This window comes from Palaemon carinicauda, chromosome 31 (assembly GCF_036898095.1).
Source record: "Palaemon carinicauda isolate YSFRI2023 chromosome 31, ASM3689809v2, whole genome shotgun sequence".
NCBI lineage: Eukaryota > Metazoa > Arthropoda > Malacostraca > Decapoda > Palaemonidae > Palaemon > Palaemon carinicauda.
Window position 1 is genome coordinate 84,694,143 of NC_090755.1, and position 20,000 is coordinate 84,714,142.

Here is a 20,000-nt window from a genome sequence, read left to right on the forward strand (position 1 = left end):
GTCAGAATACACATTCATGTCTAAATTTCTTAGGATCTACATCTTGGTAAACAACGCTTTTAAAGAATGTTATAATCCTTGTTTAAGATGTCCCTAACATTGAGAATTCATTTTACAAGTTTTAGCTTTTAGGGCATACAGTATCTTTAATCACGAACATAAACTTCTGAGAAATACCTGATAGGGCAATAATTTTAATGGAGTGTAATTATTTACTCTAAGCTTCGAATTTACTGTGCCCACTTCATTGGTCTTACTCCTGTTATTCAAGATCACACTGACGTAGAGTGATTTCAAAATGCGATTTATAAACTGGTCACAGTGATGATAACAGATACTGAACTAGCTGTCAGATTTCTATTAATATCCTGATTAACGATAATAGTCTACTTATCAGAATAATATTTTATAAGATTTTATAGTTTTTTATAGTTTTCCCTTGTTATACCATTTCCTGTAACGTTATTTTATACTGTACAGTATGCGTGGTTTTGACTTTCCTTTCAGTGCAATTAATGTAGAGTTTGTTGTTTTTCTCTGGATTTAGTGATATTTGTAATTTTATGAAGTCGTTTTGCTATATGTTTAGCCTATCAGACGGTGGTGGTATCAAAATGTGTTCAAAACGTATTAAAGAGTTTTTAGTAGGAAAACTATATTTGGAGTATCAGAAATGTTTTACCAAGTGTTTTTTCTGGGTCATTTATTCTCAAAGTTTAGGAAAACTACATTAGAAGTTTTCAGGAATGTTTTAACAAATATTATCTCTGAGGTCGTTCTAGACTTTAGGAAAACTTCCTTTGAAGTATTAGAAATATTTTACCAGATATTTCTGAGTTCGTTCTTACAGATAAGGAAAACTACACTTGATGTTATCAAAAATGTTTTACGAAGTATTTTTTCTTGGTTATTTATTCTTACAGTTTAGAAAACTATACTTAGAGTATCAAAAATGTTTTACTAAGTATTTTTTCTGGGTTCGTTGTTTTACTGTTTAGGAAAACTACACTTGAAGTACCAGAAATGTTTTAGCAGCTATTTTTAACAGTTTATGAAAACTACTGTCAAAGTATCAGAAATGTTTTAGCAAGTATTCTTCCAGTTAAGGAAAACTACACTTGAATTATCAAAAATATTTTAACAATTTTTTTTTACGGTTTAGGATAATTACACTTGAAGCTTCAGAAATGTTTTACCAACTATTTTTTACAGTTTAGGAAAACCACACTTGAAATACCAGAAATGTTTTAGCAGCTATTTTTACCAGTTTATGAAAACTACAGTTAAAGTATCAGAAATGTTTTAACAAGTTTTTTTACAGTTTAGGAAAAACTACACTTGAAGTATCAGAAATATTATAACAAGTTTTTCACGGTTTAGGAAAAAGTACACTTGAAGCTTCAGAAAAGTTTTACCAACTATTTTTTACAGTTTAGGAAAACTACACTTGAAGTATCAGAAATATTTTAACAACTATTTTTCACAGTTTAGGAAAACTACTCTTGAAATATCAGAAATGTTTTAACAACTATTTCTTACAGTTTAGGAAAACTACACTTGAAATATCAGAAATGTTTTAACAACTATTTTTTACAGTTTAGGAAAACTACACTTGAAGTATCAGAAATGTTTTAACAACTATTTTTTACAGTTTAGGAAAACTACACTTGAAATATCAGAAAGGTTTTAACAACTATTTTTTACAGTTTAGGAAAACTACTCTTGAAATATCAGAAAGGTTTTAACAACTATTTTTTACAGTTTATGAAAACTACACTTGAAATATCAGAAATATTTCAACAACTATTTTTTATAGTTTAGGAAAACTACACTTGAAATATCAGAAATGTTTTAACAACTATTTTTAACAGTTTAGGAAAACTACACTTGAAATATCAGAAATGTTTTAACAAGTATTCTTCCAGTTAGGAAAACTACACTTGAAATATCATAAATGTTTTAACAACTATTTTTTACAGTTTAGTAAAACTACACTTGAAGTATCAGAAATGTTTTAACAAGTATTTTTTACAGTTTAGGAAAACTACACTTGAAATATCAGAAATGTTTTAACAGCTATTTTTTACAGTTTATGAAAACTACACTTGAAGGATTAGAAATGTTTTAATAACTATTTTGTAGTTTATGAAAACTACACTTAAAATATCAGAAATATTTTACCAACTATTTACACTTAAAATATCAGAAATATTTTACCAACTATTTTGTATAGTTTAGGAAAACTACACTTGAAATATCAGAAATGTTTCAACAACTATTTTTTTACGGTTTAGAAAAACTACACTTGAAATATCAGAAATGTTTTAACAACTATTTTTTACAGTTTAGGAAAACTACACTTGAAATATCAGAAATTTTTTAACAACTATTTTTTACAGTTTAGGAGAACTACACTTGAAGTATCAGAAATGTTTTATCAACTATTTTTTACAGTTTAGGAAAACTACACTTGAAATATCAGAAATGTTTTAACCACTTTTTTTACGGTTTAGGAAAACTACACTTGAAATATCAGAAATATTTTAACAACTATTTTTTACAGTTCAGGAAAACTACACTTGAAATATCAGAAATGTTTTAACAACTATTTTTTACAGTTTAGGAGAACTACACTTGAAATATCAGAAATGTTTTAACAACTATTTTTTACAGTTTAGGAAAACTACACTTGAAATATCAGAAATGTTTTAACAACTATTTTTTACAGTTTAGGAAAACTACTCTTGAAATATCAGAAATGTTTTAACCACTTTTTTTACGGTTTAGGAAAACTACACTTGAAATATCAGAAATATTTTAACAACTATTTTTTACAGTTCAGGAAAACTACACTTGAAATATCAGAAATGTTTTAACAATATTTGTTACAGTTTAGGAAAACTACACGAAGTATCCGAAAAGTTTTAACAACTATTTTTTACAGTTTAGGAAAACTACACTTGAAATATCAGAAATGTTTTAACAACTATTTTTTACAGTTTAGGAAAACTACACTTGAAATATCAGAAATGTTTTAACAACTATTTTTTACAGTTTAGGAAAACTACTCTTGAAATATCAGAAATGTTTTAACCACTTTTTTTACGGTTTAGGAAAACTACACTTGAAATATCAGAAATATTTTAACAACTATTTTTTACAGTTCAGGAAAACTACACTTGAAATATCAGAAATGTTTTAACAATATTTGTTACAGTTTAGGAAAACTACACGAAGTATCCGAAAAGTTTTAACAACTATTTTTTACAGTTTAGGAAAACTACATTTTAAATATCAGAAATGTTTCAACAACTATTTTTTACAGTTTAGGAAAACTACACTTGAAATATCAGAAATGTTTTAACAACTATTTTTTACAGTTTAGGAAAACTACACGAAGTATCCGAAAAGTTTTAACAACTATTTTTTACAGTTTAGGAAAACTACATTTTAAATATCAGAAATGTTTCAACAACTATTTTTTACAGTTTAGGAAAACTACACTTGAAATATCAGAAATGTTTTAACAACTATTTTTTACAGTTTAGGAGAACTACACTTGAAGTATCAGAAATGTTTTATCAACTATTTTTTACAGTTTAGGAAAACTACACTTGAAATATCAGAAATGTTTTAACAACTATTTTTTACAGTTTAGGAAAACTACACTTGAAATATCAGAAATATTTTACGAAATATCTGTTCTGGATTCGTTGATCTTTCAATTTAATGGAACAATGTCTAACATTATCATTAAATGACTTCAGAATGGTTGACGATGCTGTCAATTTAACGAACTTAAATTTTTATTCACAAATTTAGGCAATTTTTACATTGAAAAGATACTGTCATACATCAGTGAATTTTAGTAATTCATTATTCATTATTATCAGAGACTTTTTCTTTAAAAAGGTATGTTTTAATTTTACAAATATAAATTTTTCACCCAAAATAGTCCATAGGGAACAATTTTGTCATTTTTAGATTTTAACTAATCACATTAGAGGAAGCACCATGAGCAGGAGAATGCATATATATATATATATGTATATATATATATACAATGTATATATAATACATATATATACTGCATATATATATATATATATATATATATATATATATATATATATATATATATATATATATATATATATATATATATATATATTTAATGCATGTATATACAAATGTATATATATAAAATATATATAATACATAAATACACACACAATATATGTGTGTATATATATATATATATATATATATATATATATATATATATATATATATATATATATATATATATAATATATATATATATATTTATATATATGTACATATATGAATATATATACATATATATATATATATATATATATATATATATATATATATATATATATATATATATATATATATATATGTATATATGAATATGAATATATATATATATATATATATATATATATATATATATATATATATATATATATATATATACAGTATATATATAAATATACATATTTGTGTATATGTATATATATATATATATATATATATATATATATATATATATATATATATATATATATATATATATATATATATATATATACATTATATATAGCCTACACACACACTATGTTTGTCTAAGATTCAAAAATTGGATGCAACTGCTTATGTCGATTGTAGTTTTAATTTTTGTACCTTTCTCTCCGATCGAGATAACACCAGCCAAAGATTTCTCTCTCTCCTTTTCGAAAGTTTCGTCATAAATTGACGGCCATTAAAGGTTTTTACGGGAGCCATTTTGTTTTTTCCTTGACATCCATTTTGAAAGTTTTTCTCAACCTTTTATTTTATTTTTGCAACTTTTTTTTTCTTTTCGTGTCAACTTTCGAAACTCCTCAACCTGTTTGTTTTATTTATTTTCTATTCGAAAGTTTTGACAAATTGACGGCCATTAAAGGCTCTCTTGGGAGCCATTTTCTTTTTTTTTTCCTCGACAGCCATTTTGGAAAGTTTTTCTCAACCTTTTTTTTTTATTTTTGCAACTTTTTTTTTCTTTTCGTGTCAACTTTCGAAACTCCTCAACCTGTTTGTTTTATTTATTTTCTATTCGAAAGTTTTGACAAATTGACGGCCATTAAAGGCTCTCTTGGGAGCCATTTTCTTTTTTTTTTTCCTCGACAGCCATTTTGGAAAGTTTTTCTCAACCTTTTTTCTATTTTTTCAACTTTTTTTTTCTTTTCGTATCAACTTTCGAATCTCCTCAACCTTTTTGTTTTACTCATTCTATTTTTATTTTACGTTCGCATCGACTTTCGAAAAAGAAAGAAAGATAACTTTCGCTGTGTTTATCAGTCAAAGCTTCTTTTTGGATAGTGAAAATATCTTGGAAAAGAGAGTTTTTTATTTTGTGCTTCATCTCTCATTTCCATTTTTTTTCTTTTTGATTTTGCTCTTTTTTTAACGTTTCATCCTGTCACTTCTATTTTCAAACATGCTGAGTTTGTACTGCTATGTTCATATGCATATTTTGAATGAGAAAGGATTGAATTGTGCAAAGCAGCTAGGTTGAACTAGGCAGTTTTGCAATTTAATAACTAAAGCTACATTTATTCTAATAAATATTGCTTCTTCTAATTCTAATCTGTTCGCTAAACTAATAAAAATTATAATCTATTAATTAGTCCATTATAATAGATGCAGTCCCCCTAATCTAGTGTTAAATCAATTAGATTAAAACTATTTCTATAATTCCTAACAGTTGCCACTAACTTTAGAGTTGCATCTAGATATCTTAGTTAAGATTTTACGAAGGAAACTATGAAATTATGATTGATTTCATGAATTTTGTGTTAGTTATTTTGAAAGATTTTTTTTTTTTTTTTTTTTTTTTTTTTTTTTTTTTTTTTTTTTTTTTTTTTAGCTTCATTGCAGTAAAGATTTTTTGGAGACTTTGACCAAGAAATATGTATTAAATTTAATGGCGGTGTTAATAAGAAAATACATATTATTATTATTATTATTATTATGATTGTTGGTGTTGTTGTTGTTGTTCTTGTTGTTTCTCAGTGATATACTAGCTGTTGATATTTTTTAATAATATGACTATTTATAGATAACTTTTTTTTCTATCTTAAACGGGGTTTGTTTATTCTTAAAGCTTATGTAAAGGACTAGTTGGAGATTAATCCTGGGCTGGACGACGGAAACCAAGTCCAAGTGGTAGACTATTATTATCAATATAAGATATATATGAGTAAACATTAGATTTTATTCAGTTAGATTAGAGTGAATGATGGTAGATACAATTACGGAGAAAAATTCAAACTTGCAATATGTTGTTTTAACTAGGGATACAGCTTGGCTTGTTTGTATGTATGTATACTGTATATCTGGCATATATATATATATATATATATATATATATATATATATATATATATATATATATATATATATATATATAAATATATATATATATATATATATATATATATATATATATATATATATATATATATATATATGTCTCTGTGTATATACATATATAAACATTTATGTATATATATACTGTATATATATATATATATATATATATATATATATATATATATATATATATATATATATATATATATATATATATATATATATATAAACACATACATAGATACATTCAGTTATAAAATTATTAAACATGTCACCTTAAATGATACATATTTCTTGGTAATACTCCTAGCGGCGATCAAAACAATAATGAAAAAAAAAGAAAACAGAAATCCTTTAAACCTATTATTACCTAACTCCCCCCGCCCCCCGTAGGAAGTGAAGAGCGAGGACGACTCCGTGGACGCCTCCTACGTGATCCAGCTGGCGAAGCCGAAGAAGGAAACCAAGCGAGTGGAGATCGACCTCCACTCCGAAGTGGAACGACTCAACAAGGAGCTCAAGGAGAAGGTCCAGGAAGTGAAGGACTACGAGGAGAGGGTGCAGACGCTGGAGAGGGAGAAGAAGGAGCTCTCCTCCAAGAGATCCGTCTTCGGAGGGGACGTCCGCAAGCACACGGAGCTCAACAGGATGCAGCAGAAGGTGAGGTGGTACTCGAAGAGACACGTTAGTTAGAGCGTTTGATTGTGAGTGGTCGCGCATACACTTGCGTTGGTTTAGAGGTTTTAAAGGCCGCTCGTGAATGGTAGAGGCAAGGGACTGTGACATTGCCCTAGAGATTGGGCATATACTGTATACATAAAGATGAAAATCAACACAATTTCGTGCTCAAATAGAAATAGATTTCTACTTCATACTGGGATCGAACCCCAGCAACCAAGTTTCTCCACCCAAGTTAGGACCTGGGGAGGGATACATACGGGAGATATACAAGAGACATACGGTATACATACCGGTTTTCTTTTAGAGATCATGAACTCTATTTACTGGTTTATAGCTCTGAACTAGACTCTTGCTAGAAAAGGATTTTTTAATGTCTTGATCTATTGAATGGAAAAAATTTAATGTATTTCAAGGAAAAATATATCCTTTTGTGTTGACAAACTCAATGTTAAAAATTTATTGTAAATGAAGGAATGAAAAGAATACAATGGTTATAATTTTATTGTATGTATAAAAAATATTATCATTTAGAATGAAATATAGTATTAAAATTTAATCAATCAAAATGAAATGTTGTATGCTACACTTCGTAGATATTCTTCGACAGGCCTCTCTTTGTCTCTTTTTATTTTCTAATTTTCACTTGTTTTAGTCTCAATCATTTTCTTTCTACTTTGTTTTTCCATACTGTATTATTTTATCTAAAAAAATAAAGTTAATATCTTTTATGACAAATAGGTACACAGTGTATCGTGCATTATACGTACGCCCGTACATACAGGACATCACGGAATGCTAATAGCCTCTTTATAAATTGGTCTTTGGCTATTATGGGATACTTTCGATTGTGTTCGAGAAATTTACTGGTTTGTTTTCGAGTAATTGATATTCGAGAAAATGATAGTTCGAGAAATTATTTTTCGGTCAATTGATTTCGAGAAATATATCTTCGCGCAATTGATTTCGAGAAATTTGCCTGACACCATATATATATATATATATATATATATATATATATATATATATATATATATATATATATATATATATATATATATATATATATATATATATATATATATACAGTATATTTAAATTGTCCTAATCCTTGTATGAAAATTTGTATAAGTATGTGTTTTATACAGTGAGATTAATGACCCTTTAATTTTAAGAGTACTGTGACTGTCATAAATTGTTGGGCGCGATCACTGAACTGTTATAGATGACGTGTTGAATAAACTAACATGAATTGCAGAAATGAGAATTAGCTAAAATAGACATATAATGGAAATATATATCATGAAAAATTAAATATAATAAAATAGGTTATTAATATGAGTAAATGAATCCATTAAAAAAAATAATAAACGACTGAATTACAGGAATGAGAATTAGATAAAATAAACATATAATGAAAATATATGTCACGAAAAATTAAATATGATAAAATAGGTTATTAATATGAGTAAATGAATTCATTAAAAATAAAAAGAAATAATAATCTTGACTGAATTACAGGAATAATAATTCGCTAAAATAAACATACAATGGAAAAACATGTCATGAAAAATTAAATATGATAAATTAGAAGGTTATTGATATTAATAAATGAATCCATTTAAAAATTTTGAGTTTATATAGAAACGGACATATTATTATTATTATTATTATTATTATTTTTATTATTATAACTAGCCAAGCTACAACCCTAGTTGGAAAAACAAGATGCTATAAGCCCAAGGGCTCCAATAGGGAAACATAGCCGTGTGGAAAATGTAATATAAATATAAATCGTAACAAATACATAATTTATAAACATTTATAAAAAAGATTTTTATGGAAAAGCCTCAATGTCATAGAGAAAATCGGCTTAAGATAAGATTAGTTGAAAAACAGCAAATACAATTTTTCCTGTCAATTTCCAAGTAATTGAAGGTTTAATGGCCGCTCATGAATGGCAGAGGCAAGGGACAGTGACATTGCCCTACCAAGCAGGACAATACCCTAGAGACTGACCATATATATATATGATCAGCGCCCAATTATTGTTATTATTATTATTATTATTATTATTATTAATATTGTTATTGTTATTATTATTATTTTTTTTTATTATTATTATTATCATTATTATTATTATCATTATTATTATTATTATTATTATTATTATTATTATTATTATTATTAACTAAGCTACAACCCTAGTTGGAAAAGCAAGATGCTATAAGCCAAAGGGCTCCAACAGGGAAAAATTGCCCAGTGAGGAAAGGAAATAAGGAAATAAATAAACGATATAAGAAGTAAAGAACAAACAAAATAATATATTTTAAAAACACTAATAGCATTAAAACAGATATTTCATATACAAACAATAAAAAGACATATGTCAGCCTGTTCAACATAAAAACATTAACTGTTGTTTTTGGATTTGCAAATATATAGAGTTTTATGATTTTAACTGATGGTAATCCGCTTTAAGAATTAATGTTGCAAATCGCTGAAATTTAATTTTGCAATATATCGTGACCGAGAATAATCTCTTATAAAGAAGGGAAATAAATTTATTTAAATTACCCTTCTATAAAGGTTTTATCTTTTTGTATGTTTTTATTAAAGATTTACTAGGAATATGAAGGTTTAATATTTTTTGTGGAATGAGATTAATTCGAGATTATTTCTGATAGGAAACAATTGTTTAGGATGAAATTCTAAATTACTGTTGCCTTTAATGTTTCATCATTCTGAATTACTTAATTCAGGTCGTAATTTCTATTTTATTAATAATAATGATGACAATTAAGCTATTGAATAATGTTAATGATTATGCTAATGAATAATGTTGATAATTATGGTAACGAATAATGATGATGATTATGTTAATAATGTTATTCATTTCAAATATTTTAGAATATTTTATTTAAATTTTTCAGTACTTCTTATATCGTTTATTTCCTTGTTTCCTTTCCTCACTGGGCTATTTTCCCTGTTTGAGCCCCTGAGCTTATATAAAGAATCTTGCTTTTCCAACTAGAGTTGTAACTTGGCCAGTGATATTAATAATAATAATAATAATAATAATAATAATAATAATAATAATAATAATAATAATAATAATCCTTTTAGTGCTAAAAAGTTGATAGTAAGTAGGAGAGAAATTACTATAGTATCTATTTATGAAGAGCAAGGTGTTTTATTGTTTCAGTAAGAACGAATATATTGTATTCTAATGGACAATATGTTCTTTTAAATATTCTATTTTGGTAAGGGGAACTTTGGGTAAAGACAATCCTAGAAGGATTTGTTAAATACATCATCGTCAGTAGGGGGAATTTTGAGTAAAGACAGTCTTCGAAGGATTTCTTAAATACATCATCGTCAGTAGGGGGAACTTTGAGTAAAGACAGTCCTTGAAGGATTTGTTAAATACATCATCGTCAGTAGGGGGAACTTTGAGTAAAGACAGTCCTTGAAGGATTTGTTAAATACATCATCGTCAGTAGGGGGAATTTTGAGTAAAGACAGTCTTCGAAGGATTTCTTAAATACATCATCGTCAGTAGGGGGAACTTTGAGTAAAGACAGTCCTTGAAGGATTTGTTAAATACATCATCGTCAGTAGAGGGAACTTTGAGGAAAGACAGTCCTAGAAGGATTCGTTAAATACATCGTCAGTAGGGGGAACTTTGGATAAAAACAGTCTTAGAAGGATTTGTTAAATACTTCGTCAGTAGTGGGAACTTTGGGTAAAGACAGTTCTAGAAGGATTTCTTAAATACATCATCGTCAGTAGAGGGAACTTTGAGTAAAGACAGTCTTAGAAGGATTTCTTAAATACATCATCGTCAGTAGGGGGAACTTTGGGTAAAGACAGTCTTAGAAGGATTTCTTAAATACATCATCGTCAGTAGGGGGAACTTTGGGTAAAGACAGTCTTAGAAGGATTTGTTAAATACATCATCGTCAGTAGGGGGAACTTTGGGTAAAGACAGTCCTAGAAGGATTTGTTAACTACTTCATCGTCAGTAGGGGGAACTTTGGGTAAAGACAGTCTTAGAAGGATTTGTTAAATACATCATCGTCAGTAGGGGGAACTTTGGGTAAAGACAGTCTTAGAAGGATTTGTTAAATACATCATCGTCAGTAGGGGGAACTTTGGGTAAAGACAGTCTTAGAAGGATTTCTTAAATACATCATCGTCAGTTGGGGGAACTTTGAGTAAAGACAGTCCTAGAAGGATTTCTTAAATACATCATCGTCAGTTGGGGGAACTTTGAGTAAAGACAGTCCTAGAAGGATTTCTTAAATACATCATCGTCAGTTGGGGGAACTTTGAGTAAAGACAGTCCTAGAAGGATTTCTTAAATACATCATCGTCAGTAGTGGGAACTTTGGGTAAAGACAGTCTTAGAAGGATTTCTTAAATACATCATCGTCAGTAGGGGGAACTTTGGGTAAAGACAGTCTTAGAAGGATTTGTTAAATACATCATCGTCAGTAGGGGGAACTTTGGGTAAAGACAGTCCTAGAAGGATTTCTTAAATACATCATCGTCAGTTGGGGGAACTTTGAGTAAAGACAGTCCTAGAAGGATTTCTTAAATACATCATCGTCAGTAGTGGGAACTTTGGGTAAAGACAGTCCTAGAAGGATTTCTTAAATACATCATCGTCAGTATGGGGAACTTTGGGTAAAGACAGTCTTAGAAGGATTTGTTAAATACATCATCGTCAGTAGGGGGAACTTTGGGTAAAGACAGTCCTAGAAGGATTTGTTAAATACTTCATCGTCAGTAGGGGGAACTTTGGGTAAAGACAGTCTTAGAAGGATTTGTTAAATACATCATCGTCAGTAGGGGGAACTTTGGATAAAGACAGTCTTAGAAGGATTTGTTAAATACATCATCGTCAGTAGGGGGAACTTTGGGTAAAGACAGTCCTAGAAGGATTTCTTAAATACATCATCGTCAGTTGGGGGAACTTTGAGTAAAGACAGTCCTAGAAGGATTTCTTAAATACATCATCGTCAGTAGTGGGAACTTTGGGTAAAGACAGTCCTAGAAGGATTTGTTAAATACTTCGTCAGTAGGGGGAACTTTGGGTAAAGACAGTCCTAGAAGGATTTGTTAAATACTTCATCGTCAGTAGGGGGAACTTTGGGTAAAGACAGTCCTAGAAGGATTTCTTAAATACATCATCGTCAGTTGGGGGAACTTTGAGTAAAGACAGTCCTAGAAGGATTTCTTGAATACATCATCGTCAGTAGGGGGAACTTTGGGTAAAGGCAGTCCTAGAAGGATTTCTTAAATACATCATCGTCAGTAGGGGGAACTTTGAGTAAAGACAGTCCTAGAAGGATTTCTTAAATACATCATCGTCAGTAGTGGGAACTTTGGGTAAAGACAGTCCCAGAAGGATTTCTTAAATACATCATCGTCAGTAGTGGGAGCTTTGGGTAAAGACAGTCCTAGAAGGATTTCTTAAATACATCCTCGTCAGTAGGGGGAACTTTGGGTAAAGGTAGTCCTAGAAGGATTTCTTAAATACATCATCGTCAGTAGGGGGAACTTTGGGTAAAGACAGTCCTAGAAGGATTTCTTAAATACATCATCGTCAGTAGTTGGAGCTATGGGTAAAGAGAGTCCTAGAAGGATTTCTTTAATACATCATCGTCAGTAGTTGGAGCTTTGGGTAAAGAGAGTCCTAGAAGGATTTCTTTAATACATCATCGTCAGTAGTGGGAACTTTGGGTAAAGGCAGTCCTAGAAGGATTTCTTAAATACATCATCGTCAGTAGGGGGAACTTTGGGTAAAGACAGTCCTAGAAGGATTTCTTAAATACATCATCGTCAGTAGGGGGAACTTTGGGTAAAGACAGTCCCAGAAGGATTTCTTAAATACATCATCGTCAGTAGTGGGAGCTTTGGGTAAAGACAGTCCTAGAAGGATTTCTTAAATACATCCTCGTCAGTAGGGGGAACTTTGGGTAAAGGCAGTCCTAGAAGGATTTCTTAAATACATCATCGTCAGTAGTGGGAGCTTTGGGTAAAGACAGTCCTAGAAGGATTTCTTAAATACATCCTCGTCAGTAGGGGGAACTTTGGGTAAAGGCAGTCCTAGAAGGATTTCTTAAATACATCATCGTCAGTAGTGGGAGCTTTGGGTAAAGACAGTCCTAGAAGGATTTGTTAAATACATCATCGTCAGTAGGGGGAACTTTGGGTAAAGGCAGTCCTAGAAGGATTTCTTAAATACATCATCGTCAGTAGTGGGAGCTTTGGGTAAAGACAGTCCTAGAAGGATTTCTTAAATACATCCTCGTCAGTAGGGGGAACTTTGGGTAAAGGCAGTCCTAGAAGGATTTCTTAAATACATCATCGTCAGTAGTGGGAACTTTGGGTAAAGGCAGTCCTAGAGGGATTTCTTAAATACATCATCGTCAGTAGTGGGAGCTTTGGGTAAAGACAGTCCTAGAAGGATTTCTTAAATACATCCTCGTCAGTAGGGGGAACTTTGGGTAAAGGCAGTCCTAGAAGGATTTCTTAAATACATCATCGTCAGTAGTGGGAGCTTTGGGTAAAGACAGTCCTAGAAGGATTTCTTAAATACATCCTCGTCAGTAGGGGGAACTTTGGGTAAAGGCAGTCCTAGAAGGATTTCTTAAATACATCATCGTCAGTAGTGGGAGCTTTGGGTAAAGACAGTCCTAGAAGGATTTCTTAAATACATCCTCGTCAGTAGGGGGAACTTTGGGTAAAGGCAGTCCTAGAAGGATTTCTTAAATACATCATCGTCAGTAGTGGGAGCTTTGGGTAAAGACAGTCCTAGAAGGATTTCTTAAATACATCCTCGTCAGTAGGGGGAACTTTGGGTAAAGGCAGTCCTAGAAGGATTTCTTAAATACATCATCGTCAGTAGTTGGAGCTATGGGTAAAGAGAGTCCTAGAAGGATTTCTTTAATACATCATCGTCAGTAGTTGGAGCTTTGGGTAAAGAGAGTCCTAGAAGGATTTCTTTAATACATCATCGTCAGTAGTGGGAACTTTGGGTAAAGGCAGTCCTAGAAGGATTTCTTAAATACATCATCGTCAGTAGGGGGAACTTTGGGTAAAGACAGTCCTAGAAGGATTTCTTAAATACATCATCGTCAGTAGGGGGAACTTTGGGTAAAGACAGTCCTAGAAGGATTTCTTAAATACATCATCGTCAGTAGGGGGAACTTTGGGTAAAGACAGTCCTAGAAGGATTTGTTAAATACATCATCGTCAGTAGGGGGAACTTTGGGTAAAGACAGTCCTAGAAGGATTTCTTAAATACATCATCGTCAGTAGTGGGAACTTTGGGTAAAGACAGTCCTAGAAGGATTTCTTAAATACATCATCGTCAGTAGGGGGAACTTTGGGTAAAGACAGTCCTAGAAGGATTTCTTAAATACATCATCGTCAGTAGTGGGAACTTTGGGTAAAGACAGTCCTAGAAGGATTTGTTAAATACATCATCGTCAGTAGGGGGAACTTTGGGTAAAGACAGTCCTAGAAGGATTTGTTAAATACATCATCGTCAGTAGGGGGAACTTTGGGTAAAGACAGTCCTAGAAGGATTTGTTAAATACATCATCGTCAGTAGGGGGAACTTTGAGTAAAGACAGTCCTAGAAGGATTTGTTAAATACATCATCGTCAGTAGGGGGAACTTTGGGTAAAGACAGTCTTAGAAGGATTTGGGTAAAGACAGTCCTAGAAGGATTTGTTAAATACTTCATCGTCAGTAGGGGGAACTTTGGGTAAAGATAGTCCTAGAAGGATTTCTTAAATACATCATCGTCAGTAGGGGGAACTTTGGGTAAAGACAGTCCTAGAAGGATTTCTTAAATACATCATCGTCAGTAGGGGGAACTTTGGGTAAAGACAGTCCTAGAAGGATTTCTTAAATACATCATCGTCAGTAGGGGGAACTTTGGGTAAAGACAGTCCTAGAAGGATTTCTTAAATACATCATCGTCAGTAGGGGGAACTTTGGGTAAAGACAGTCCTAGAAGGATTTCTTAAATACATCATCGTCAGTAGGGGGAACTTTGGGTAAAGACAGTCCTAGAAGGATTTCTTAAATACATCATCGTCAGTAGTGGGAACTTTGGGTAAAGACAGTCCTAGAAGGATTTCTTAAATACATCATCGTCAGTAGGGGGAACTTTGGGTAAAGACAGTCCTAGAAGGATTTGTTAAATACATCATCGTCAGTAGTGGGAACTTTGGGTAAAGACAGTCCTAGAAGGATTTGTTAAATACATCATCGTCAGTAGGGGGAACTTTGGGTAAAGACAGTCCTAGAAGGATTTGTTAAACACATCATCGTCATAAGGGGAACTTTGAGTAAAGACAGTCTTAGAAGGATTTGTTAAATACATCATCGTCAGTAGGGGGAACTTTGGGTAAAGACAGTCCTAGAAGGATTTGTTAAATACATCATCGTCAGTAGTGGGAACTTTGGGTAAAGACAGTCCTAGAAGGATTTGTTAAATACATCATCGTCAGTAGGGGGAACTTTGGGTAAAGACAGTCCTAGAAGGATTTGTTAAATACATTATCGTCAGTAGTGGGAACTTTGGGTAAAGACAGTCCTAGAAGGATTTGTTAAATACATCATCGTCAGTAGTGGGAACTTTGGGTAAAGACAGTCCTAGAAGGATTTGTTAAATACATCATCGTCAGTAGTGGGAACTTTGGGTAAAGACAGTCCTAGAAGGATTTGTTAAATACATCATCGTCAGTAGGGGGAACTTTGGGTAAAGACAGTCCTAGAAGGATTTGTTAAATACATCATCGTCAGTAGGGGGAACTTTGAGTAAAGACAGTCCTAGAAGGATTTGTTAAATACATCATCGTCAGTAGTGGGAACTTTGGGTAAAGACAGTCCTAGAAGGATTTGTTAAATACATCATCGTCAGTAGGGGGAACTTTGAGTAAAGACAGTCCTAGAAGGATTTGTTAAATACATCATCGTCAGTAGGGGGAACTTTGAGTAAAGACAGTCCTAGAAGGATTTATTAAAATACATCATCGTCAATAGGGGAACTTTGAGTAAAGACAGTCCTAGAAGGATTTCTTAAATACATCATCGTCACTTTCTTTTGCAGGTTGACGACCTCAACGATGACATGAAGAGCAAAAACAAAGAAATTAAGGATCTCAGAAAGGAGATTGAGAAACGACCTCTGCCCAAGGATGTTGAGAAGACCATGGAGGTGAGTTCGAGTTGGAGATGAAAATTTGGTTTTTGTTTTTATTGAGGAAATGTTCCTTTTTGAAATTGAATAATTATATTTTTTCTTGAAGAAAATTTTCCTTTTTTAATTGAAAGATGGATATTTTCTTTATTTTAAGTTGAAAGATGGATTTTTTTTTAATGAAATTTTTTTTTGATTTCAAGTTGAAAGAGGAATTTGTTTCTTGAAGAAAATTTTCCTTTTTAAATTGAAAGATGGATTTTTTTTTCTTGATTTTAAATTGAAAGATGGATTTTTTTTATATGAAAATTTCCTTGATTTCAAGTTAAAAGATGAATTTGTTTCTTGAAGAAAATTTTCCTTTTTAAGTTGAAAGATGGATTTTTTCTTGATTTTAAGTTGAAAGATGGATTTTTTTTTTTATGAAAATTTTCTTGATTTCAAGTTGAAAGATGAATTTGTTTCTTGAAGAATTTTTTTTTATTAAATTAAAACATTTATTTTTTTCTTGTCGAAACTTTTCTTGATTTTAAGTTGAAAGATGAATTTGTTTCTTGAAGAAAATTTTCTTTACTAAATCAAAACATTTATTTTTTTCTTGTAGAAACTTTTCTTGATTCTAAGTTGAAAGATAGATTTTTCTTGAATAAAATTTTCTTTTTTGAATTGAAAGATTTATTTTTTCTTTATTTTAAATTGAAAGATAGATTTTTTCTTGATGAAAATTTTCTTTTTCAAATTAAAAGATTTATTTTTTCATGATTTTCAATTGGAAAATGGATTTTTTTCTAGAAGAAACCTTAATTGATTTTAAATTGACAAATAGATTTTTTCTTGAAAAATTTCTTCTTAATTTTAAAGTGAAAATTAGAATTTTTTGTTTTCTTGAAGAAAATTTTCTTGATTTCAAGTTGAAAGATAGATTTCTTTCTTAAAGAAACTTTTCTTGATTTTAAATTGAAAGATGGATTTTTTCTTGAAATTATTCTTAATTCTAAAGTGAACATTTTTATTTTTTTCTCGAAGAAACTTTATTATAGTCCTTGGGCTTATAGCATCGTGCTTCTCCAACTACGGTTGTAGCTTAGGTAGCATTAATTGTTAATTTTCCCAGTTTAAGCTCTTAGGCTTATAGCATCCTGATTTTTTTTCAACTAGGGCTGTAGCTTAGCTAGCAATAATTGATATTTTTCCTTGTTGGAGGCCTTGGGCCAATAGCATCCTGCTTCTCTAATTAGGGTTGTAGCTCAGCTAGTAATGATTATTATTTTTCCTTGTACCCCTTGGGGTTATAGAATCCTGCTTCTCCAATTAGGGTTGTAGCTCAGCTTGTAATAATTATAATTTTTCCTTATTGGACCCCTTTCGCTTATAGCATCCTGCTTCTCCAACTAGTATTGTAGCTTAGCTAGTAATAATTATTATTTTTTCCTGTTGGTGCCCCTGGGCTGATAACATCCTCCTTCTCCAACCAGTGTTGTAGCTTAGCTAGCAATAATTATTTTTCCCTTTTGGTGCCCTTACGCTTATAGCATTCTGTTTCTTTAACTAGGGTTGTAGCTTAGCTAGCAATAATTATTATTTTTCCCTGTTGGTGCCCTTAGGCTTATAGCATCCTGCTTCTACAACTAGGGTTGTAGCTTAGCTAGTAATAATTATTAATTTTCCCTGTTGGTGCCCTTTGGGCTTACAGCAGCTTGCTTTTCCAACTAGGGTTGTAGCCTAGCTAGTAATGATTATTATTTTCCCTTGTTGAAGCCCTTGGGCTTATAGCATCCTGCTTCTACAACTAGGGTTGTAGCTTAGCTAGTAATAATTATTATTTTCCCCTGTTGGAGCCATTGGGCTTATAACATCCTGCCTTTCCAACTAGGATTGTAGCTTAGCTAGTAATAATTATTATTTTTCCCTATTTGAGCCTTTGGGCTTATAGCATCCTGCTTTTCCATTTTGGGTTTTAGCTGAGCTTGTAATAATTGATATTTTTCCTTGTTGGAGCCCTTGGGCTTATAGCATCCTGCTTCTCCAATTGGGGCTCTAGCTTAGCTAGCAATGATTATTATTTTTCGCTGTTTGAGCCGTTGCTCTTATAGCTTCTTACTTCTCCAATTAGGGTTGTAGCTTAGCTAGCATTAATTGTTAATTTTCCCTGTTTAAGCCCTTAGGCTTATAGCATCCTGGTTTTTCCAATTAGGGCTGTAGCTTAGCTAGTAATCATTATTATTTTTCATTGTTGGACCCCTTTCGCTTATAGCATCCTGCTTCAACTAGGGCTGTAGCTTAGCTAGTAATAATTATTATTTTTCCCTATTGGTGTTCTTGGGTTTATAGTATCTTGCTTCTCCAACTAGGGTTGTAGCTCAGCTAGTAATAATTATAATTTTTCCTTATTGGACCCCTTTCGCTTATAGCTTCTTACTTCTCCAACTAGGGTTGTAGCTTAGCTAGTAATAATAATAATAACAGTGACGTGAATGAAAATCTTCTCTTCCAGGATCTAAGGTCGAAACTGCAAGCGGCCGAGCAGCTGTGCGAGGAACTCATGGACGAGAACGAGGAGTACAAGAAGGAGGTTCGAGCCCTGGAGGAGGAGGTCGAGGAGATGCAGGACAACTTCCGCGAGGAGCAGGCCGACGAGTACCGAGACCTCAAGCGGGAACTCGAACAGACGGCCAAGAACTGTCGCGTCCTCCAGTTCAAGCTGAAGAAGGCTGAGAGACGGTCCGAGATGGTGAGTGATGTTTTTTTTTTTTGAGTGATTTTTCTTCCAGGGTGAGCGTTTTTTTATTTATGAGCGATTTTTTTTTTTGAGTGATTACCTTTTTTCCATGGTGAGCGATTTTTTTTCTGTTTTTATTTGAGCAATTTTTTTCAATTTCTTATTATTTGAGCGATTTTATTTTTCTATTTTTTGAGCGATTTTTATTTTTAATTTGTTTAAATTTTTTTTTTTTTTTTTTTTTTTTTTTTTTTTTTTTTTTTTTTTTTTTTTGTAAATAAGTTACAGGTTAATCAATAACAATATTGATGATTATGCTTAGTACCTTCGCCATGAAGGGTATGTATCCACCATTGTTTGTCTGTCTGTTTGATAGTTTATCTATTTGTTTGTGAGCAACTTCACACAAAAACTACTGTACCGATTTTGACCAAAACTTATTAGTCATGTTAGGTATGACCCAAAGATGAATCTGTAACATTTTGGATAAAGTACATCAAAGTACTAGTACCCAGCAGTACTTTTAAAATAATCAAAATATTAAGTAAATGGTAGATATTTTGTTAGTTCGTTTTTTGTTTGTGAATAAAATTAGGCTACGCAAAAACTATTGAACCAGGTTCAACGAAAATTGGTGGACTTGTGGGGTATGACCGAAGGAAAAAAGAAGAATATTTGTTTTAGAATCGGTTTTAAACTGTAATTTTAATCGGAAATTCTCCGTAAAAAAATATACTGTTCTCAACCGTATTTCAGTATAATACAGGCGACCGTAATTTTACATTACTTTGTTAATATCTTTTACGAGTTGGTGACTGTAATATCACTCCTTTACGTCAATATATCCGTTTTTAAAACGGTGAAAATCTTAGGATAAATGTTGCCAGACATTTACTTTTTTTTCAATGCAAATTTTCAAGTGTATAAAAAAAAATATAT

At 31.2% G+C, this 20,000-nt stretch overlaps 1 protein-coding gene across 1 annotated transcript in view; it reads left to right on the forward strand.

Annotated features, from left to right (window-relative positions):
• The window catches only part of LOC137624830 (uncharacterized), a 262,657-nt gene that overhangs the window by 132,229 nt on the left and 110,428 nt on the right, over positions 1-20,000 (forward strand). The window contains 3 exon segments of the mRNA XM_068355781.1: positions 6,835-7,101; positions 16,253-16,360; positions 18,837-19,073. Coding sequence (XP_068211882.1) covers positions 6,835-7,101; positions 16,253-16,360; positions 18,837-19,073 — 612 coding nt within the window.